This window comes from Cryptomeria japonica, chromosome 2, assembly GCF_030272615.1.
Source record: "Cryptomeria japonica chromosome 2, Sugi_1.0, whole genome shotgun sequence".
In the NCBI taxonomy this organism is placed as follows: domain Eukaryota; kingdom Viridiplantae; phylum Streptophyta; class Pinopsida; order Cupressales; family Cupressaceae; genus Cryptomeria; species Cryptomeria japonica.
The window spans coordinates 673,425,024-673,450,468 of NC_081406.1; the positions used below are offsets into that span (position 1 = coordinate 673,425,024).

General features: G+C 38.8%; 1 protein-coding gene across 2 annotated transcripts in view; it reads right to left on the reverse strand.

The window, feature by feature from the left end:
• LOC131060609 (uncharacterized) overlaps window positions 1-25,445 on the reverse strand; it is a 103,955-nt gene that overhangs the window by 22,679 nt on the left and 55,831 nt on the right. The window contains exons 6-10 of one of the 2 annotated variants that reach the window (XM_057993916.2): window positions 20,163-20,376; window positions 19,960-20,052; window positions 13,033-13,288; window positions 12,774-12,886; window positions 8,691-8,789 (exon numbers count right to left, since the gene is read on the reverse strand). In XM_057993916.2, coding sequence (XP_057849899.2) covers window positions 8,691-8,789; window positions 12,774-12,886; window positions 13,033-13,288; window positions 19,960-20,052; window positions 20,163-20,376 — 775 coding nt within the window. The remainder of the gene's footprint in view (window positions 1-8,690; window positions 8,790-12,773; window positions 12,887-13,032; window positions 13,289-19,959; window positions 20,053-20,162; window positions 20,377-25,445) is intronic. The other variant, XM_057993917.2, reaches the window with a different exon arrangement.

Sequence of the window (25,445 nt, forward strand, 5' to 3'; positions counted from 1 at the left end):
GTCAGTTGAATAGGTATTCCGTACCGGGTGATAATCTGTTCATAAATGAATTTCGCCGTACTGACGGCGGTGTTGTCTGCCAAAGCCCTCGCTTCGACCCATTTGGTCAAATATTCTGTCGCCACGACAATGTATCTACATCGTCGGGCGCGACTCGGTTTCAATGGACCAACAAAGTCTAACCCCCATCTTTCGAACAACTCTTGAGCATGCGACGGGTTAAGTGGCATGAAATCTCTCTTTAACGGTCGCCCAGCACGCTGACATGTATCACAACTTGTCACCCATTCTCTGGCGTCATTATGCAGTGTCGGCCAACACAAGCCAGCTAGTAGGACCTTCCTTGCTATCGTATCCGGTCCCATGTGTCCTCCAGCGGCCCCTTCATGGGCTTCTCTCAATACTCCTGGGATTTCCTCTTCCAAGACACATCGTCGTAGGATCTGGTCAGGTCCCATTTTGTAGAGAAGGCCATTTATAAGTTGGAATGTTCGGCTTCTTAATACAAGTTTCCATCTTTCGCGTGCTGACATTTCCTTAGGAAATTTTGACGTTGACAGGTATTCACCCACACGTGTACCAATGAGGAAGGATGGCAATGCAGAAAAGATGGGCGTCCGGAAAATCCTCGCTAACGCCTTCGGCAGGCTCTCCAGACTTGATCCGTGATAGCTGGTCGGCTATGACATGGCTCCTGCCAGGTCTGACAATGATGTTGAACGTAAATTCTTGTAACAACAACAGCCATCGACTAATCCGCCCCTGGATGATTGGCTTGTTCACCAAATACATCAACGCCTGGTGATCCACATAAAATGTGAATGGTGTCGCCAATAGGTAATGTCGGAATTTTTGGACGGAGTATACCATGCCGAGGGCTTCTCTCTTCGTCGTGCTATAGTTCCTCTCTGCGTTTGACAAGAGTCGACTTGCAAAATACACTGGGTGGTCCAGCCCGTGGCTGCCAACCTGTGCTAGGGTGGCCCCTATGGCGAAGTTGGATGCGTCGACATGTACATGGAACTCTTTGTCCCAATCCGGGTATGTCAAGATTGGCGCACCCACCAACCGTGACTTTAACTCTTGAAAAGCCTCTTCTTGGGCCGTCCCCCAGGCGTACGGCTCCCCCCTTCGTGTCAGCCTATCAAGTGGGTATGATACTTGGGCAAAGTTCTTAATAAACCGCCTATAATACCCGATGTGTCCAAGAAATGACTTGACGCCAGTGACATCGTTGGGCGCCTCCATCTCCACAATGACCCGTACTTTGTCAGGGTCCGTCTTCAGTCCAGCCTTGCAGACGATGTGCCCTAGTAACTTGCCCTGAGGCATCATGAATCTGCATTTCTTGGGATTTAGGGCGAGGCGGGCTCGTCGGCATCTCTCCATGCATTCGCCAAGTGCGGCCAGATGTGCCTCCTCCGTGCTGTAAATGGACCAATCATCCAAGAATGCTTTGAAGTTTCCTACGGACATTTTATCGAAGATATGGAGGATTATCTGTTGAAAGGTAGCTGGCGCATTGCACAACCCGAATGGCATCCGGTTGTATGCATAGACGCCATCTTCTACGACAAAGGTGGTCTTCAATTTGTCCTCCTCTGCAATGGAAATTTGATTATATCCGGAGAATCCATCCATAAATGAATAGATTTCATGACCCGCGACTTCCTCGAGGATGGTGTCTATGAATGGTATGGGAAATGGATCTTTAATTGTGACAGCATTCAAACACCTGAAGTCTACACAGATTCTTATCTGATCGGCCTCCTTTTTCAAGGATATCACAATGGGTGATACCCATTCACTCGTCTGGACTTTGAAGATAATCCCTGATTCAAGCATGCGGTCAATTTCGTTATTTACCCTGGCCGCATAATTTTTGTTCATCCTGTATGGCCTCTTCCGTACGGGCACGGCTCCGGGAACCAGAGGGATCCGATGTACACAAAGTTCTTGTGGTACCCCCTTGAGGTCCTTATACGTCCAAGCGAACACATCTTTGTATTCTGTGAAGATTTTGAACGCCGCCGTCTTTAAGACCGGATTCCAGTCGTCGCCGACCAGAATATTTTTCTGTTCTGAAGTTTCTCCAAGGTTTGTAACTTGAAGTGCGGATTCTTCGTATCTTATGGGCTTACTTTTGTCAAACTGGTGCACTGGTGCATCATCCATAGGGACATCCCCTTCCTTGTATTGTCCGTATTCTGGCGAAAACTCGTTCATGTCAGGTCCTTCAATCCCCAACATATTGCACCCATACAATAATTCATAGTCTTCCATTTGCCAATGGAAGAGCCCTTTCAAAGAATCCGTCTCATCCTCAGAACAAGCTTGAATTCCTAAGATGCCTTCGTCATCTGGTTCCCTGCCATGTTTTCCTTCGTCGGTATTGTTGTCTCCGTCGGACTCTGACTCTGACGCCAACTCTTCACTGACCAGTTGAGTTTTGAGGTCAATGGTATACCTTCTGCCAACCTTTTCCATGGACAAGGTGTTCTTCTTCCAATTGTGGTTTGCTTTGGCCGCCACCAACCAGCCTCTGCCGAGGATGGCATCATACCCCTTCTTCTTCAATGGGATGACCACAAAATTCAAGACGAACGGCTGTGTTCCGATCGTCACTGGTTGCGCCATGAGTGTGCCAAGCGGCTTGATGCCGTGTTGGTCTGCTCCCAATAAATTAAAGGTGGACGGCCAGAGAGTAGGTTCACCCAATTTTTTCCATGTTTCCTCTGGCAAGACATTTACTCCCGACCCGCCGTCGACAATTGTGTCGGTCAGGATGGTGCCCAATATACCCATTTCCACCACTGCTGGGTGTCTACCATTGTTGATCATCAGGGTTAATGGGTCTGCCGCTGTCTCGCCAAGGTTGTCCTTGCCATGTATTGGTCGGCCTACTGGGGTTATCATTGCGGATTGCAACAATGTCGCTCGCAAGTGCGGCATACTTTCCAGGAGGTCCTTCATTTTGACGGGTATCTCGACCTGTAACAGTTGGTTTATAATGTTTGTTTCTCCTTCAGAGCAAGAAGTACCCGCAAGCCCCTGTGCATCCTTGCTTGTTGACATCTCCTTCTCCAATTCCGCTCGTGCCTCCAGTGCCTTTCGTTTTTCCGTGCAGGGATCTGGATAAGTGGCTGCTTTCATCTTGGACCTTGTTATGGCGAGTACATCCTCCGTTTCTACATTCAACAGGTTCACGCCAGATTTGGGACAATTGCCATCATCATGGTCCCCCGGACCGCACCACTTGCAAAGTTTTTGTGGTGCTTCCTCCACTGTACAGTCTCTGGCGAAATGCCCCCATTGATTGCAAGCTCGGCATTGTATCATCGGCCGCCCTTTAGCGTCGTATTGGATTCAGCTTCTATTATTCGTATTGTTATTATTACCTCTTCCTCGCCTGTTGTTTCGATAGCCGCCAGACGAGGCGTTGTTGCTCGCAGCTGGGACATGCCGGCTGACGTAGATGGTTCTGTAAAGAGAACCTGTTGGTTACGGGTCCTCGTATTGTACGGACACTCCTTGGTAAGGTGTCCGGCAATCTGGCAAATATCACAAAATGCTTTTTTCGGACAAGACCCCTTGGTGTGTCCATCGGTACGGCAGTCCGTGCACCATAACTCCCCTTCGTCGCCCTTGCTTGTGCTTCCTTTGGTTGCCTTTATCTCTCTCATCATTCGCTCCATATCTTTCTGGAGAGCCCGTACCTTCCGATTAGAGTCGTCATCACTGCTATCACTTTTGTCAGAAGAGGAATCATCCTCCGACGAGGATTTATTTTTCTTCTTCTTGGACGTCTTCTGTTCACTTTCTAAATCCATTGCCCTGTTATAGGCGTTGGAGTATGAAGAGGGAGGTACTATCTTCATTTTTCGTCTAAGGGATTTCTTTAGACCTTCCACGAACCACCGTTTTTTTAGTCCGTCTGCCGGCTGGTTCTCCATCTTTCCTAGCAGCTCTTTGAGCCGCCGGCTGTAGGTTTGAACAGTCTCGTCCTTTCTCTGTTTCGTGCCGTAGATTTCGGCTACGATCTCATTATCGTCTCTTAGGAGACGAAACTCTGCTTGAAATTCCTTCTTCAAGTCTGGCCATGTGCCAATTTTAGCCTTATCCGTATCCGAAAACCAGTCGATGGCTACGCCCCTCAGGGTTGCAGGAAACTGTGTTACCCACTCGTCCTCATCGGTAACACCATTCGCTCCCCAAATTGTTTCACAAGTGCGACAGTGGCGGACAGGGTCTTCTTTCCCATCCCCATGGAACTTTGGAAGTTTTTGTTTTTGTGCCATGCCTTGTCTTTTTACTACTGGTGGCTGTTGTCCTACTCCGGATGGGTCAGATCCTATAAGGGGTGCTTGACCGCCGTGCCCCGGTGTCCCTCCAACACTCCTGGCAGCCCCGGTGTCTTCTCCCTCTCCTGCCTCCTCCCCACTCCTTGGAGTTTTCCTAGCCTCTGGTGTGTGTGGCAAGTCCCTCAAATCCCTCAACTGAGTTTTGGTACACTCTATCCTACGGCGGGTTTCCGCAAGTAACTCCTCCCGACTCCGTGGGTGGCCGCTGGCCTCACCGTCCCCTTCGGAGCGTTCCTCCTCTCTTCGCTTATACCTCTGTCGCCTTTCCGCTTGCTGTTCAAGGATCAAGGCACGTTGGGCTACTGCACGTTCATCTATATATTGTGGCTTATTTTTGTCTTTATTCAGTGTATTGGGCATTAATTCCCAGACAGCTTTCTATATACTTAATGGCATACTTTTATTCATTCATAATGTGGAAGACAAGTTTATGCCAACAATATGACATAATTATTACAATAAGTGTTTTTTATTCCGCCCCGTATGGCTCACGGTTCAAATACCCCTGACCTGGCGCCATCTCGTTCTGCTTCCCGTTCCTCGTACTGCTGCAAAATTTGTTGGCGTCGCTCTTCCTGGGCAATCTCCTCCAGGCGAGCTTGTTGTGCCAACGATGCTTGTGCTAGCAATCGGGGGAGATGGTTCATCAACCGATTTACCTCCGGACTCACTTCCAACGCTGTCCACACGGCACTTGGTGGGACTTCCGCCTCCGCCGCCTCTCGTCGCACGTAGGTCTGAATGGCTACTTGGAGTAGAATTGAAAATTCTCTCGTCGCGGTGTCTTCTCCTACGTAGAGTTCTGTTTGGGCATCGTCGACCTCCGGGTTCACCTCACCAACGGGTAGGCCCATTGTGTCTGTGCGCCATCCGTGTCTCCTGGTCCCGAGTTCGTGTCGGCAACGGCGCCAAATGTTTACCTCACTGGGTAAACAGGAAGAATACAGAAATCGAACAGTAATGCACACTGCAAATACAAAAGAAGTACCAGAATAATCTTTCCATTAATGTCAAAGGATGTTCATATTATATCTGTGTACATATTACATGTCCTCCAACACCCGGAGGTGGTACAATATATGACAGCCGAAGGGGTGCGACACAACCGTCGCGACTCCAACTACCTACCCGTCGGCTAACTAACTATTGATAATTAACATTACTAACTATACACTTTTTCCCGATAACAGATGTGATAGATTCATGAACCTAAACCAGGATCCATACTAGAACCAATAGCATAGGAAATAACAAAATCACAATAACTTAACAAACATTCTCACATGTATACCAAAGACACATAACACACCAATGGGAATGATCTGATATTTATAACACATGGTGCAACCCTTCTATATCTCACAATGTTCATTAATTGTGCCATTCAAATCAAAATGGAGCCCTTTATCTCCTCATTATTAGGGGCTTTGAACTCGGCCCTACAAATTGTAATGGCATCTACTATATTTTGTCAATAAGGAGACCTAAAACAAATAAAATAAACAAAATCAATATTACAAATTTAGAGTTTAAAATTAAAATTCTACAAGAATGCCCTTAAATTCAAAAATTTAAAACAAAAACAATAATTAATTATCTGGTAATGTGAAATGGAATGGTACAATAAAACCAAAGGTCTTCAATCGCACTCTGTAATACTATTAGGAGATAGCCTATTTTCCAATAATTAAACACATCTCATCATACTTATTATATTTTATTATGCATTTGTTAGTTCTAGGGAACAGTTAGCATACATCATACAACGGATAATCAACATAGCCAAGTCTAATCCCTAATCAACCCTAAAGATCAATCTTAGTGGAGATTGGGAAGTATCTTTAGTAGGGCGCCAGAAAACCATCTTTCACAAGTAGTGCCTTTGTATGATGTAACATATGCCATTCCACCACAAGCTTTATCCAATGCCTTTGTATGATGTAGCACATGCCCATTCCACCGCAGGCCTTATCCATCGCCTTTGTATAATGCAGGACATGTCCATTCAACCACAGGTCTTATCTACCTTGCGAGGTATTAATACCGCCTTTCCCTAACAATTCTCACATTCAATCCTTCTTAGGGGCAATAGGAAAGATTAAAGATTAGGCTACTATATAACAATATATCTTTAGTCAAGTTGGTTTTAGTACCCTTCAAAGCCCTCCCCAATTTGAATTTTCAATTCTGGAAATGATTTTCTTCTAGTGGAAATTGTGTAAATCAGACCTAATCTGAGTTTTGATCCTCAAAATCGCCTAGGTCTGCTCTTTATACTGTGTGCCTAGGTCTTCTCCTTAAAAAATGTATGTGTATTGATGATAAAATGAATACTTGATGCCCCCCTTTATATGCGTCACACCCTTGCAATACATTTCTCACCTTACTTGGCCGACTTGAGTTAATTTAAAATGTTTTTTTGCTTGTCAAGACCCCTTGGCCAACTTGATACCTCATTAAACTTTGTTCATCCTTCATCTTTCTTGAGCGCAAATGAACCCTTGGGCTGCACATCGGGTTTGGAGGGGTGGCTTGCACCAAAGCTGAGAGCATTTCATAGGTAACCTTGCACAAGTCGGCCTTATGCATTCAACTTGCCCTCTCCTCAAGTCGGACAAGTGCTTGATTTTACCATTGAAAAGGAAGGTATAAATGAAGGTCTAGTGCAGCCTTTCTCAACACATCTTCAATTCGACCAAGTTAGATTTAATCCTATTCTACTACTGGCGAATTAGGTCTAATTTTAAGCCTTTAAGGTCTGATTCATTGACCTTCTATCTTTCATGTCTGAGCTTTCATATCCTTAGGTCTGATTTTCAGGTTTTCTGTCTGATTTTGGTGTTGTTTAGGGTCTGATTTTAGACCTGATTCTCTGCCTTTAGGTCTGAGTTTATCTCCCTTGAGCACATTTAAAGCTTAGCCTTGCATAGCGGGTTTGAGATGCCTGCTTGCACAAACATGAGGAGCGCACTTGGGGGCTTCATAATATCATATGCACTAAATGTTGGGGGCAGATTTCAAGCAGTGGCTTGCACAACACAATGCAAGAGCGGGTTTTAAGGGCAAATTTGCACAAACAAAGTAGGGTGGATTTTGAAAGGGCCCTTGCATTAAATTGAGCGGGTTCTAGACCTAAGCTTGCACAAAAACGTGTAAATTAGACCCTCCCCTACATAAACATGTGACTTGATCCTTGGAGTGACCTTGAGCAATTTCACACTCCACTCCCTTACTTGCCTTGAGCACATCTAAGAGGCTGATGTGCACAAAGGCAAACAAGATAAAGCCTCCCTGAATCCTAACTTAGACAATTCTTTGATCAATGAATTGCGTCATGAGGTCATCCTAAGGTGAGCGCATATAGGGGTAATGTTTGCACAGCATAGGGTGGGTTTAAGAGGCAGATCAGCACAAAGGAGATCGGGTTTTGAGAAGCATGCATGCACAAAAGGGAGCGCACTTGACACATAAGCTTGCACACACATGGCTAGAGATGAGTGCATTTTGTAAGGTTACTTGCACTAGTATATAGAGCACTCATGAGGTGGGTTAATGACCTTAGGGTATTGTGCTTGCAATTCTTGATAGAATTACAAGCAGGCTTACCATTACTCACTTGATACCCATTCCTCACAACACCTTGCACTCTGACAACATTTTATCAACTTGACAACTTTTGACAACATCAGCAACTTTATTGCTTGATGACAACTAACAATTTTCACATCTCTTAGTAATCCGACCTCAACTCCTTATCTTGGACTGACAAAAGATACCCCCTCTCAAAAGCAAAGGTTAACAACTACGACCATTGCCAAGCCTAAAGACGACTAAACTAAAACAAAAAAGTGGGGGTCCCCATTTGCAATGGGGTGTGTATGTTTGCAACATAACAGGTACAAAGGTATAGGTAAGTTTTTTAGGTCACTGCCATGGGAGATGCCATTTTAGTTTATGAGATCCCCCTTATACAAGCATCCACTAGGGGATCATTTTTTAATTTATCCTATATGTAGTTCAAATGAGGTTTAGAGTGCTACCTCCTTCTGGATTTAAACCCATGACCTTCACTTTAGAGTACAAAGGTCTTCACCATTAGGCCAACCTAAAGTTGTACATATTAGCAGCCCATAAATGGCAGTCAACCTTCAGTTTTCCAAAACCAACTTATTCAAACAGGATGAGAATTGAGGGAAAAAAAAGGAAGCAAAATTATATGCTATTCATAGCTATTTCTGTTCACAACTGATTATATTGTTAATCACTTTCTATATTTAATCATGTGCTCTTATCAACTATGTTGCAGGAGGTTCAAGCATGAAAACTCACCGTTGGATAGTACTTTTTCAGTAGTCTTCCAGCCATGATCCTCAAATAAAATAGCAAAAAGCGAGAACCCAACTGTGAAACTGTTGAATTAGGATTAGGCTGGAACAGAAAAAAAACAGAAAAATGATAAATCAGATTACAGAAGCATCACAAATCCTGCCATATGTAATTTTGTTAGGATTAGCAACAAGCTAATTCTGTTTTTTTTTTGAAATATGTTAAAATTGATAAGAAAATGCATTGGATATCAAAGTAGACTATCATAACCTGGACATGCTTGTCTATTCAAAATATTTCATTCTGCTAGTTCTTTAAACGTGGTGCTATACATAGTTTTTTTTAACATCCTAGTGCTGCAAATACTTAAAATTTGGAACACTGTAGATAAGTTATTCACAAATTATTACTCTCTTGTTTGCATATGAGTCAATTGCAAGAAGAGTTACTATAATTATAGTAGATTCAAATCAAACTTGCTTATGATCAGCTGTTAATATTTTAGATTTGCATCGAAATAGAACATGCCAAAGTTTTAATTAGAGACAAGGATATAACGGAAAACATCAAATAAGTTATAACATAGAAACAAAAATGGTTGAAAGGCAGCCTTCCTCTCATCTACTGGATGCAATTCAAAGGACAATAATAAAAAAAAATAGTTAAATTTCTACTATGAAAATAACAAGACTTATCCTGTATGTTAAACTTAATATTAAAGAACATGTATGTAGGGGTATGCAATAGGGCTAGCATGAACCTCTCATAAAGTCCCGTTTCTAATGATCAATGCTGTACAATAATGGGTCTCCTTGCCTTTAGCCTCACTCTCTCATGTCTGACCGTTAAAATGCCATTCTCATTGAGACTTAATGTGATACACATTCTATATACAAATGATCTTTAAAATTATAAATGACTGTCTAATTGAGACCTTGGACTTCGTAAGTGGAGTTCTTGTTGAGAGCCTAATAAGCTTTAAAGAAGCTCCTTTTTAAAATCTTGGTAAGGAAAACTATTAAGAAGATAATGAGATAAAAAAGCAAAATTTTACTAAAATAGAAAGATAAAAGAGATGCCACCACCTTTAGGCCCAATAAGGCAAAAGTGAATATTTTTGCAAGCATAATAAAGACAACAAGGAAGCCGAATCACATGTAGCAACTCAAGTGCTCTAGGAATGATCAATAAAGGGTAGGAAATAGCAAACATTGCACCACCCAGCTTATCAAGTAGACCAAAGAGACACTTGTCAAGGTACAAACATCATTTGAGAGCCTATTAAATGCCTTGAGATTTTTCAAGTGAAGACAATAAAATAAACATCAGCACAAATATATATATATAGGTTCTTATGTTTTGCCCCCTTTTTTATTCTTTTGTTTTCGTTCTTTATTTCTTGTTTATTCTTTTATATATATATATATATATATATATGTTTTGTTTTTATTTTATTCTGTTTTATTTGTTTTGGTTTTCATTTAATTTATTTACTTTGTTGTTTCTATTGTCTTCTCCTTTGTCTAGTTGATTTGTGTCTTTTATATATATATATATATATATTGTTTGTTATTTTATTCTCCTTTATTTTCTTATTATCTTGTTTTATGTTAGTTGTTATGGATTTATTTGTTTTTTGTATTGTTTCTCATTTATTTTTATTATTATTTTTTTTCTTTTTGTCTTTCTTTTTGTTTTGTTCTCTTCCTTGTTCCTTTTTTGTGGTCTTGTCAGCCTTCCTCGATCCTTGTGCCTCCTCCCTCCCTCTTTTTAGCTCACTTGGTCTGCTGGTTGGTCATCTTCTCACTTCTGCATGCTCTCTATTTGTCATCCTGATGATGGATCACAGAGTGTGATCCAAAACGTTGATGAAAAAACTCATACACAATCTAATCCGGAAACATTCAAGATTAATATCTCATGGATTGTGGAAACTTGATGTCTACTATTAAGTATGACTGTCATACATATTGCAGTCATATTAATATTACTATTAAATTCTGCGTAAGAACATTATCAGGCTTCATATATTAAGCATACATATTCAGCACGTCCCCATGCATACCACCAAGAACAAAGACACTACTGCCTGTAACTTAATAACAGTTCTGATCTTATCCAATCCATGGTGATGTTGCTGGATGCTTTGATTCCTTTCCTTTATATCTCCCAATGTGAGGGAGAGGTCACACCTCTTCATCATGCATGCCCTTTGCCAAGAGACACACCCTTTCACCATTACCACCTATTGAAAGAGTGCAACTCTTCATTCTTTCTGCCCTTTGAAAGGGACACAACCTTCCACAATCAGATCTGCACTTCTCATTTTCCAAATTCTGCCCCCCTCAAATGAGATTCTCTTCTCCCTTTTATATCTCACATTTGAGGGAGTCACAACTTATCATTTCATGCCTTTTGACCATTCATTAACTTTAATCAAATTTTCATTATATTCTTTTATATTTTAATTTAATTTTTATATTTATTCTTTTGTATTTTAATTTTATTATTATTATTTTGTATTATTAAATTATATTTCAAAGTAGGGACATTACACTGAATCTAATTATTATACATGTTATCCCTTATAATGTAGGTATCTTTGCGATGGTCGGTCCGAATCTAATTATTATACACTGTTAGAATATTTATCCCTTATAATACATACATTTTTGTCATGATTGGTCTGAATCTAATTATTATACATGTTGCCATAAGTCATAAAGGGACTGAATCTATCATGGCTCTTGAGGAACGCACTGTTGAATAGAGTGGAAATGTTGAAATGATGTGGTATGCATGTTGTGGGAGATTACTATGGCTCATTATAGTAACATGACTATTCCCTCTAGCAGGTCATTAAGGCCCTTGTTATTAAGAAAACACCACCAGAAAAAGATTCTATGACAATGTAAGGACTTGTCATGGAATTTGTAAATGACATTCTATCCTTGTTCAAGAAATTTGCACATAGCTGCATTCATGGTTACTCTTGTATATAAGTGGGGTATGATGAGATTCCATGCATAATAGCAAATCCAACTAGAGGTTGAGGAAGAGCTTCTACTTGCTTTGACACTTATTAAGTCATGCCTGGTTTATCATGACTATATTTGACATTCACTTATTTTGACCTTAGGTAAAGGAAGTTGGATACACCAAGCAAAATGACCATGCATAAACAAAATTAGATCAACGGATACTAATTGCACTAAGGGATCATCAGCTAACTGCATGTGCATTATGACTGATACCTGGGATCAAATAAATAATCCAAAACAGCTAAGAACTTTTTGAAACTGGATCCCTGTTGAATAAAGTACTAGCATTCTTTTTGGACCTCCTATAGGTTGGAAGGGACATTTGTTACTAGAAATTCAGTGATCAAGGACTTCTGGAGGGAGGTATGGAAAACTATGAGGCTTGCAGGAATATCTTTTCTTTGGAAATCAAGGTCTAATATTCTTCAAAGAGGAGAATTCTCATCTAAAACATTAGGAGGCTAATCCCTTCCTGATATAATTAGAAAAGCAGATTATATCTAGAACAATGAGCTAGCCTCTTTGCAAATAGGTGTAAAATTGAAAATGCTTTGTCTTCTAGGCTTCTAGCATTGGTTGTAATAGACATGTATGATGATATCTCTATATAATTATTTTACTCCTTATGATCTCAGAAGATAGACCAAAAAAAAATCATCCAAGTAGAGGTGTCTCTGTGTGTGTGTGTGTGTGTGCGTTAATCAATCAATCTAAAGTTGAAATTTGTGCATTATTGGAAAAATAACTGTATTTAAATAGAGAAACTCCAAACTTTGAACCACTTTGAGGTTTTACGATCAATGCAATTGTCCTGTAGTCACTGTCCAGAAAGTTTATAATCATTAAAAGTCTGATGCCAAATCACTGGATTGTAGTTTTGTAAGGATAAAAATATATGTTTCATAGTCCTACAGAAATCTCTTCACTATTACTGAATGTCAGAACATGTGGGGTAAAGAATCACTTCATTTTTTAGAATGTAGATCAGTAAAGAGTTCATTGTATGAACCAAATTCGAATATCCAGCAGAAACTTCTAGGCTTACCTTCAAATATGTTACAGATGAGTAGTTTGGAACCACTTTACCAGCTGGGTTAGAGAGAACTAGTGATTTCACCAATGATGGACAAAGTTGAGCCACGAGACTAGCGATGTATCCTGTGTCATGAAATATTCTGTAAGATCATGCATCAAAACTTCAGACATTCATAGATAAAATTATGATAAAGGTTCTATGGTCAAATTAGTTAAGAATTCTCAAGTTTGCAAGATGCGCCAACAAGAAAACATAACTTGAAGAGTACCTCCAAATGAGTTCCCTACAATGTGAGTTGGTTCACCAACAACATTCACAATAAAATCTCTCAAAAGTTCAGCCCATAAAAGCTCTGTATATACAGTGTTTGGCTTTTCTGATCTCCCAAATCCTAATAGTGTAATAGCCCACACTTTATAACCACCTTTGGAAATAGCAATTATATTATCACGATAGTGCTCCCAGAATGCACCAAAACCATGCACAAGAGTAAGAGCAGGACCTTCCTTCCCAGCAGCTGCATACTGAAAAGTAAACAAATAAAATTTTTAGTGATACTAGTACAGAATCATCTACCTACAATTGAAACATTTTTTAATGACAGATACATATAAGAGAAAAAGGATGATATAAAATAACACGTCATCATAACTAACATATTCATATTGTGATGAAGAAAGAAAGAAATTGCTAAGTTGTTGGTTCAGGTATGGGATGGCTACAGAATTGGGATCAATTTTTTTTTCTGGTGTTCTGTGCGCACACACACATGCACATTAACATTTAAAATAGATAGGATGGATGCCTTGAAAAAACATTGTCTTGTGGGCACTTAGGGTTTTGCTGTTGCCAAGCAATCACCTAGCCTTGCTAAGCTCTACTATTGTCCTTTATGGGCATCAACTGACTTGTGTTCATGGTAAATCTAGAAGATTTCTCCACTTTGTATGGCTTTTGATCTGTTTTTAAATTTCAAGTTTCTTGACATTTACTTCTAACGGAATTTTTTCTTCTAGTCCTTGCTTGCGTTGCCTCCCAAATAGCTGCTTGATCATACCACAATGTTGCGACTGATTTGGGTATTCCTACTCCCTTGGTTGTTGTAGATCTCTCTATTCTTGCAATGGATAATAAATCTTCACACATGGTGCCAAAATAGGACCGACCTCCATTAACATTCCCATGCGGGAAACAATGGACCTACTTATCAAATATCATGAGTTGACTTTACTAGGCAAATTTATAGATGCTTGGCCTTCTTATATTGGCTAATTTAGTTGATATAGAATGGAGACCATTGATCAAAGGAGACATTGGCATTTCCCTATGTGAGGAGTTTCTTCATGTCAACCTTCTCAGTCAAAGAAGAGAAAGACTTGATTTTTTAAATGGCCTTTGGTATATGGGCTCCAATAGTGTGTACCTAGATCATTAGGCAATTAATTTTGTTCCAACAAAGTACATTTCAACTGATGCTAACATTCTGAACTTCATAACTTTATCAAGATACCAATGAGGAGGGAAGTATCATTAGGCCACTTGTCCACCCAACCACGGACTATTTAGTCCCCCGTGCCATATCCAACTGGATTGACCCGGCCCTTCGTAGGGAGGTAACGGGAAGTGGAACTCAATGCCATCTGAGACTTGGTGTTAGGACCTACACACATTAGTCGGTCATACACTAAGGGTAACTCCCTACTAGTATGACGCTCCTGACTAGAGGTGTATCTGGTACTAATGATCAGACGAATGCATGCATTACGCAACACCACCTTGGCCAAGGTTTAACACTGCAAGCACGAATTAACGCACTATCAATGATCACACCCTTCTCGGCATGGATTAAGGTCAGATGAATTCGACTAAACTCATATAGGAACTATGACCATATGTCTATTTAAATTCTCATTTGTTATCAGCTCTAGTACTTTTAAAGTTATTGTTTATTTCTCCTCATTAAAGATTGCAATGATATGTGATGGTTCAACTAAATCCCTGGCATGGGAAAATAGGGGGCATAAGAATCGCCAGTTGTACATCCAACTCATAAGTATGGAATATAAAATTTGCCTGACATGACTCTACTGTCCTAGGCATCTTGAGAGTAATCTCTCAATGGTGATGCTAGTTGCATCGAAAGTACAACGGTGCTCTTCTACCCTCTTTCTTCCTAGGCTAGGGTATTAGTTAATTTCATTAACTAGAGATGGTAATCTCAATTAGAAAGATCGTTTGATTCTGTTGTTTAATGTTATTTCAGTATTAGATAAATTTGGAATGCTCATTAAAGAGGTAAGGAATCTTCTTATTAAGGTCAAGGAAGAGCACCCTTCCTTAACTGTGAGGTAAGGTTATAAATCTTTACTATCTCAACCTGCTGATTATCAGTTATTAACCATGCTGATATATACTTACCAGTACATGTTAATGTACATGTACAAGGATACACATGTACAAATACTTTCACATACACGTTAAGTATTACCAATTATAAACCATACTGGTATATACTTACCGGTATATGTCAATCTACATGTACAAGTATACACCTGTACCTGTACCTGCACCTTCACATGTACGTTAAGTGTTTTCAGATGCTTCAGGTTTAGAGCTTAAATTACTTAAAGCAAACTTAACAACTGCCTTATTCAAGGGTTTCTGAATAAATTAACTCAAATTTCAAGAAGACTGCTGCTCCAATCTAAGGGCTTCATATCAATGAGAATATATTCTACAACTAGACATGGCGAAGAATGTTTAACTAGAAGTTCCATAAAAGGACTCAGAAAATTTACATAATATCCCAAATTTCATGATGGAGCAGAGATTTTGTGGGTAAGATTTTTATTTCAGTCTATAGTTCAACTAAGTGATACATGCAAATCTAACACATAGACCTGCAGTATGTCAACAACATATAAATATCTATATTTATAGATATAAACACACACATGAAGTGTATTAACATATATAAATATAGACCCCCTGTTTGCTGGTTTTAAGCCGGCTTATACTTGCTATTCTACTGAAAAATTTAAACCCCTGACTAGTATGGTATGACAACAATATTTCCCATAATAAGGATTTCTTGGCATAACACGATAAGTGCATTCTCAAAGATATACATATGCATAAAAATATATATACATACATTTATATATATGTATATACATATATTGAATTATCGAAAAGGTATGAGAAACTGGTTTAGATCTTTCAAACTGAAATGACCACCCCTATTTTCCAATGAAAGAGACTTGCAAACTACTATGTGATATCAATTAAATTGCTTAATAATCAACATGGCATTTTATCAAACACTTGACAAACATACAACAATATATGCAAAACCCGAAACTTCTTATTTGTTGTTAAATACTGATTTGCAATATAAATGTGCACATTCAACTGCCTTATGGGCTGCGACAATTATTCAGGTTTGTATTCAACAATTACAATGCTTAGTTATGAAAATATGATAGAAAAAACTTGGAATTGAATGTTGTAGTGGTCTGCAGATGTAATGGTAGCCTTCCAAACTTCTAATCAGCAGGAAAAACAAGTAAACTTCATACCAACATTGTTCATGCACTATAGCAGCACTATTCATGGCACTGTAGCAAAACACTATTCACGCGGCACTGTAGCAAAACACTACTCACGCGGAACTGTAGCAAAATCACTATCTTCAAATCTGCACTTTCAAACCCCTGTAAAAACTTCATGCGAGAGCACCAGATGAAGCCCAATGTGTTTCCTGAATGAAAACACCATTAATCCTCCTGACTGTGTCTTTCAACAGCGAAGAGAATGCTAGCAAAGAGGGATTCCGTCCTCCAAGCCCAATAATCAGATCTCTACGAAATCCAACAGCATGACATTAATCTCATCCAAGCATACCCCAAAAGAGAGCTCGCAACCTCAATTTATATCTTCTTCCTGGATGCAAACACTTCATTTCCTAAATGTGGGATAATACATTTTAGAATAAAATATTATTTCCCACAATGTACACATTAAAGGGAACTTTTAATATTTTAAACATTACTTTATATTCCCAACCTTATAATATAACGATAAAGTTAAATATTTAATTTAACTTTACACTTTATCGTTAAATATTAAAACATTGTTGATAATCCCTTTAAATCATTGTCGCCTTCAAATATTTTTTACTGATAATTATGCCAACCAGGGAAACACTAAAAATTTCAAGTCACTGCTTGGAGACTAACTTACTATAAATAGTAAGTGTCTAGAAACCCTGTCAGAGCAGCACCGATTGGCCTGAAACTGAAAACACCTAGGCCAAAACACCTCAGGATCCCACCAATGTCCTTGTTAGCCTTCGGGACCATGTCAGAATAGGCTAATGACACCCCATATCATGTTGCGCTAAAAAGGGGACATTACACAAACCCTTCTTAAATGCTAAGAACAGAGTTATTTTTGGATTAATAGCAGAAAAATGGTAGATGTAGTATGTATATTCCCTTTTATTTTCAAACTACCCAAAACCCTACTCAATATTTGTGGGATTAACATCATGTTGGTTATTAATAATTGTTTAAGTAGAAAACAATAACTTTATACTTTATAAGACTGCAGAAGGGTTTAACCCCATACAGTTTCCAAGTAATTCTCTAACCTTTAAGCAAATTACATACAACAAATACATTTCTGCATTTCACCCACTAAGATTTCAAAATTTAAGAGACAATGGAGAGAGTAAAGAATAAAATTGCAGGGTTTTAGAAGGGTATCATGACCTGGTGATTATTAAGATGAAGAATGTCTGGTAAATGCTTCCCACACTGCAAACCCTCTATTCAGGAAACGTCCAGCGGGAAGAATGAAATTTGTAGAGCACAAAACCCTCTTTCTATGGCTGCCAGGAGTAAGAATGATGAATCCCTCTTTTCCATATTGCTAACTATGTTGAAAAATGTTTTCCCTTGTTGCTAAAACGCCCTAATACAAGGCGGATTCACAAAACAACCAGGAGTCACGCCATACTCATTGCATTCTCCTCACGCATTTAGCATTTTGGCTTCCTGAAGAAGCCTCTCGGGCTCACAAGAATTATGCCCGAGAAAATATCTTTTCCCTTTTCATATGATAGAAGCTTCCAAAATATTTCTTTTCCATTTTGATTTAATAATGAAGTGTTTTGAATATACATTAAGTCCATTTCTCTCCTTATGCCCGCTAAGAGCTTATGATTTACTCAACAAATAATAATATGTAGTGAGCATAGCGCTAATGAATAAGGGTGCAAATATTTGTTTTATTAACTTGCTATGTGCCACTTAATACACTTTGTGGCTTAGATAATAGCTTTTATTATATGACAAGGCACCCCCTTTAATTTCATTTACTTGTCTTATTGAAATTCCCAAATAAAGTTGGCTAGATATTAATTTATTTATAATAAACCTTGTCTATGCAAGATAATTAATGTGATATAAATATATATATTCATATATATTTATATATATACGACTTATATATCTTATGTATACCTGACTACGGGAGCACATATACGGTCATGATTACGTACTCTTGTACCCATGTATTCACATAAGATATATATTTGATATATATACATATATATATAAATATATATACGATATAAACATTAGTCACTGCAAAATTTGATTAATAATTAATAAAATAATTAATTAATAATAATAATAACGTATAACCTCGAAAAGCAGCAAAACCTAGGGTTATGAACCCTAAAATCTCTGCACGGACCATCTAGGTTACCTAACGCAACGGCTAACAAGGTTTGACAAGGTCAATCGAAGGTCTACCTGGCCTAGGGTTAGAGTTTCAGACGGCATGAGTTTTTTCTTTCCTACCTCCCGACCTTATGATACTTTCCTCCCTTGCAAAGGACGTCAATCTCCTGCACACACTTGGCCAATTAAATCAGTTAGATCCAAATCTTGTCATGTTCTGACAATTCATAATTCATTGACAAAGGTAAAACATTATGTCACAATGTTACTGTAAATTCATCAATTAACCAATTAAAGTCCATCAAATCATCATTATAAGCATAATTCTCATAATTCAAATATGCATAAACATCTGAACATATTCATCAATTAAAGCATTAAAAAATAGGGCACATTCATTCCATTTAAACATGAAAACTAGGGCACGTTAAACATCTTGCAAGTATATCATAAATGCACTAGGGCAAACATGTATCAGGGTGTAAATACTGCATATTAACAACTAGGGCACAAGTGGGATGTAACATAGGAGCCTAAAACCATGGATTAAGAGTGGGAAGTGTTGTACCAAGTGCTTCTATGAGATCCCTTACATTGGAGAAACAAGGAAATTTATCATTACAAAGGTAAAGGAACATGAGGTGAACATCCAACAAGAGATGATCAAGAAATCGGTATTAGTTGAGCACTCATTTTCAACTAAGCATGGCATTTGGCTAGTAGATACAAAGGTATAGCAGTTGAGGACCACTATTGCATGCCACGTAAAGGAGAATATGGACTTTGGTAGACGACCAAATAATTTAAATAGAGGAGATGCTTTAGGTTTAAACCAATCCAAGAGACCCATTCTATGTACATTACAAAGAGACTCCTTACTTTAGAGGAGGTGTTAATTTGATGTTTTACAATTAGTGGGTTGCAAATTATTAATATTTACAATGGCTAGTTTATATATCCTCCTCTAAGGTGAGCTTATTTGGTAATTGGTATAATGTAATTGACTAGAGTTATATATATAAAGAGAAATAGTTCCTAGTCCTATCATATCATTTTCTTCCTGACAATGCCCCAAATACCATGTTCATAAAGGACAGTAGGTTTGATAATTGCATTGAAGAGGTGCCTTTTTGAAATGTTATCCTAGAAATGTATCCAAAAAAACTGGCGCTCTAAAAAAGAAAGTCAGACATATCTCCAACAAAGACATCACTAAAAGATAGCCTGCAGAATGAAAGGAAAGGTACAGAACTGTCTGGACTTTTAACGGATTATGAAAATGTATCAGAGCGTGAATAAGATACTAGGATGGATACAAGAGTATAGAGGCAATACAAATATCACATGGATATAATTTTAAAAAGTAAATGCATCACAAAGCAACTAATTCTATCCCAAATAATATTTGTTTACATTTTTCACTAATAAATACTAACAGTTTGTATTACCTGAACCAGATGCCCACGCCATCTCCATGTTCTGATTGATAATCCTTTGTTTACACCTTGTTGTTGGCTTTTGAAGGCTAGAAGCCTATACCACTGCCATGATATATTTAAAAGACAGCAACAATTGAAGCCTTATTTTTTATAATCTATTATTGATAATGATAAAAATGCATCTACACCTCTTATAATTCTTTTTTCCATACCTCCGAAGATATAGAATCTTCCACAGCAGCAGCAATAGTGAATACAGAATATCCAAGTGGAGACAGCCATCCTGCATTTCTTTCTCTTTCATATTTTATAGCTTCATGGTATACCCTTCGACTTGAAATTGTTCCCAGGGACAGAGCACAACCAAATAGAGCTCTGAAAGAGGCTCCTAGTCTTGTTTCAGTTGCACGAACTCTATCATGAACTCTGAAACAAAAACAACATCTCAAACTTGTTTTAACTTAGAAGGCAGAATAAAGGATATTTATGTTGAAAAACATGTTGCTTGATGACAAATACAAGATTGGGTCACTAGTGGCTTTTACAAAATTGCTAACTTCCATATTATTTAAAGGGATTGACACTTTATCACTCATTTCTTTAACTTCATTCTGCAGATCAAGTGTATTTGTCAAAACTTTATATTTGAATCAGATGACTTTCTAATAGAGCTTTACATTAATCCACACATAATTATAATACTTTAACAAGCAACTTACCAAACAAAGAAATATGGAGCTATTGAAAATATCGAGTAAGTTACATACGGTAAACGATTAAACGCAGAAAGAAAATGCACAGAACATAATGGAAATATATTAAAGAACCAGTTTCTGTATTAATTCAACAGTCCATGTACATCAAGTGCTTATAACATTACACCCAGATACGACTATGATGATGCCACTACGAAGGGAAGGTATGCAATATATAATACCCAAAGGGGTGTGACCAACAGTCGTGTCCAACTGCCCTTCGGGACGACTAACTGACTGCCATAACTCATAATTACCGACGACAACATAACATAATACGACAACATGACAATGATTATTCCCGGCAACAAAGTTTTATGAACAAAGTTTAGGCTTCACAATGTAAGAAGAATGGCACAAGTTAGGACATCCCTCTGTTGCTGTCCATATTTATGAGAAAACAATGCGTAACTATAAATGCCTGGAATTGAACAGTTACCCCTATTTTATATTTGATTCCTCTCTATCCAAACATCCCAGGAAATAATAGGAACTATGCTATAGAAAGATTCATAAAAGTACCAAGATAGCTCTTCTAACACATCCAAGTTCAAGAAGAATCTTGCCTTAATCAACTTCAGATGCTGCCACACTTTTGTCCTTATCAAAAGAAATTCTTACAAATTTGACTAGCTACTAGGTGATATCACATTTACATAACCTTGAGCCACTCCACTAAACAGATATAACCATTAACATCTTGACACGTGTCATAGCTAAGGTCAAAACAGTAGATGCGCTGATTTCATACAACAGTCGGAGACCTATCCAGCAACTTCAGAATTAGACCAGAAAGATGCTGAATAACTAGGTTTGTTGTATCAGTTTGTAAATGAAAGAAAACCCACTGAAATGTTGAATGTAACCTTGTTCTCTAATCGTCAATCCATAATAATTGAACACAAGACTGCGGTAGGTTTATTGAATCTATATAGTTGCCATTTATAATGAATAAGTCTCATTTAAGAAGTACTTCATGTTAGAGCTTGGAAAAAAAAAATCATATCTTCAACCTGAGCTACAGGGAGGATGGGCTTGGATCCTATGGTGGTTTGATTATGGAAACCAGCAAAATTATTAAAGAGTATGGATTTGTGGGAATCTACTGCCCAAAAGAAGTCAGATAATTGAACTTAATCTTCAAAATAATGCAGAGGATAAAAACAAAGTTGGACTACTTGTACTCAGCAAAAACTTGCCAAGCTCAAATTGAAGGTGGCCTTATGGCAATAATAGACAAATTCAAAACAAAAATGGACAAAAAGAAAGAAAAGTGGGCATATTCAGGTCAGAAGAGCACTTAAAAGATTAAATTGCCTACTTGCATTCTTGCCTCTCAAGCCCGAAATTTCACTCTTGAATGCAAATGAAGGGAAAATGCACGGGAGAAGAGGGGAAGCATTTTCACACTTTTGCATATCAAAACCAAAGTTCTCCCTTTGAGTAACTAAGTGGTGATTTTAGAGAAAAAGAAAGGCGTTTTAAAAATGAAAAGTTCACATTTTGCCTGGCAAAGCTGAACTTTCTCCTAAAAGAGCAAAAATGATAAATGAATATAAAGGGGCATGTTAAAATAAAGTTTAACTTTTTACCTCCTATTCCCGAAATTTCCCCTTTCAGTTCCAAGTTTTAAAAGTGAAAGGGAATAAGGGCCCGATGAGTGTAAAACTAAAGTCGCCTACCTCGCATTCTTCTTTGAAACCCCGAACTTTTCCCTTAAATCGGCAAAGTGAAAGGAAATAAAGTATGGAGCGTTAGTTCGCACACTTCGCCTTCATAGCCAAGAATTTCTCAATATTTCGCGAAAATAATAGTGAGTAAAGGGGGTCGATTGCAAAAGAAGTTCATTTGTTTCAAAACAAAGCTAAATATCTCCTTAGGCGCCAAAGGATTAATGAAAGAAAATATAAAAAAAAGGGAGCTCAAATACTTTAAGGGGAAGAAATTGGACAAAATGACAAAATCGCCTATTTGCACATTTGCTTCCCAACGCCGAGTTTTTTCCTTAAGTGGCAAAATAACAAATTAAAAAAGAAGGGGGAAAGCATTTTTTTAAAAAGGTAAAAGTTCGCACTTTTCACCTTTAATCACCGAACTTTCACCCTAAAGCTGGCGAATTTGCAAATTTAAAGGGAAAGAAGAAAATATAAGGAAGGGCACATGTTACATTTTCCTTTATATTGCCAAGTAGACCCCCGAGAACGTCTAAAGAACCTATAAAAAAAACAGAAGGAAGGGGCTTGAAGGCATAATCGTAGCTTGTGTTTTCCCTGTAACTTGCCGAAGTTCACCTTGTAAGGGCGCAATGCATCCTTGAGTTGCACGATTAAGGAAGGGTGCATTTTTAAACCACATACCATTTTTACCTCCCATTTGCCAAGGTCTCATTCAAACGGTGGAGGATTAGGGGTAGGAATTGCACCAATACAAAGAGCCAAAGGGAGACATTTTCCGGGTATCCAACATTTTCCCAGCCAAGCCTTTGCGGCAAAAGGGAATTTCCAACCGCTTCCAGGTATGCATTGATCCATCAATTTTTTTTATTTTTTTTAAAAGAGGGTTCCTTTTTACAACATAGTGATGAGTATCATCTCATTCGAATCTAGGGTGTATGTGCAATCATCTTTACAAATTTTAATTCAAAGATCAAACCCTAGGTGCCTCAACACAACCAAACCCATAATCAAGCTTTGAAAATCTCACCTAGGAGAATTTCGGGAAATACAGCTAAGAGTAAAACTTCAAAACTTCGCCCATAAGACTCCCAAACACCTAAGTTTTCCCTATCAAAGCAAGTCTGAAACTAAAAGAGCACTACATGAGAATCGAAGACTTTGCTCCTAATCGGCCCCCAATTGTCGAAAATCTCCCTGTGCTAAACTTAGAATACCTTAAGCAAACAACCGCCCAAACTGAAAATGCACCCAAATCAGCAAAACAATCTGGGCTAAACCAACCAAAATCACAATTTCTAGCCGCACAACAAAATTTGAAAATTAGGACAGCATGTTATAACAAATTTTCAAATTCTTGCCATTATGATGTTTCGTAACCGTTATTCTGATTTCGCCACTAACATCGTTGTTGGGCACCGCTAACCACGTTCATGCTATTAAATTGCCTCGTAATTCGCATCCTAGTGTGCAGGGTAGATGCCTCCCAAGGTGGCGAGATCCTCTAAGGCACTTGACGCACCAGAGACATCCCAGGCACCCAAGGTCGACAACCCCCGCACATTAGAAAGGATGAAGTATCAATATCAAGGAGTGATACGGGAATCAAAGGTCCTAAGTGGGAGAATGTAGGCAACATTGATTTTGGACATGTTGATATTCAACATTTCAGAGACAGGGTATATGCTGCCAGTGCCTACGGTAAAGCAAAGAGGATGGTAGAAAGTAGAATTGCACAAGCAGTAGGTTTCCCACAAGCTATCCAAAATTATGAGCTTGTTGTAGAAAGCTCCGAGCATTATCAGTCGGACATCAGGGTGGTGTTGTTGTATGTAGCTAGGTCGGAGCCCTTCTAGGGCCGACCTAGCACACCTAGCATACTTGTGGCCCTATCGACCTTAGAAGACAAAAATGCTTTGGGCCCTAAGTGGGTGGACTATGTAACTTGTGTTCATATGTAACTTGTATTTAACCTAGACCTATTCTTCTTGGCAGGAAAATTGTCAAGGCCGACCCAAGGGAAATTAGAATGTATGATCACCTATATATTCGAGTTGTTTAAGAGCATTCAACACACACATACAACGAACTTCTCCATCAAGCATAAGATCTTCGGTGAATCACTTTTGATCATCAACGAACTATCTCTGATTAATCACTCCAGCAGAGATTAGCTAATTATCTCCTCTGATTAGGCGAATCATCTAGAGGTTTCGAATCTGCTTGAGGACTGGCGAATATACCTAAGGACTGGCGAATGTACATAGAAAACTGAGTCTTTAGTCAAGCGAACATTATCCAAGATCTGCGAACTAGTTCTTGTCCGAACGAACTTCATTTTGGGACAACATACTCCATTCTCAGTGGTTTTGATCTAATCTTCAAGGCAAATTGACATATCTCTGATAAGTTGTACCCTAGTTGAATTGTGCCCTAAGAAGGTGTTGATGTGTTTTTCATGCACATGCGAACACAAGATAAAATACCAAGGTATCTTATCCTCTCTTGAACAAAGTTTCCCGACCGCTGAAGATCTCGCAGAAGGAGAAATTGAGGCAACTCCAAGGCTCTTGTATGTAGGGTCTCTACATGTGGATGAGCTCTTCATGGTATGATGTGATTTTGCTGGAATCGCAAGGGGACTTACTTTTGATGACCTGAACGTCTGATTTGCTAGAATCACAAGTCCTATTTACTAACTCGAAGATAAAGAAATGGCAAAAGATACAAGGTTCAGGGAGTCTACTCTAAGACCTAGATTGCGAGAAGATGGATGAATGACTAGGTGGAATCCTATTGGGCTGGGTCTCACCATCAGGTTGAGCAATTCAACACCAACTCAGTGCGATCTTCTAAGTGATGTTCCGAATATGACCAAATCGTACACCATCAGATACTGATCACCATTCAAGATAATGCGTGAACAACAGAGGTGCTATGACTCGGGATTAAGCTCGTTCTATGCCAGTTGACCACTCAAGGCGCTCTTACAGTCAGCAAAAGGCTAGTGGTTTGGACTAGGTGGATTCCATGCGAGTGCATTCAATAACTTCTTTCATTCAATTTA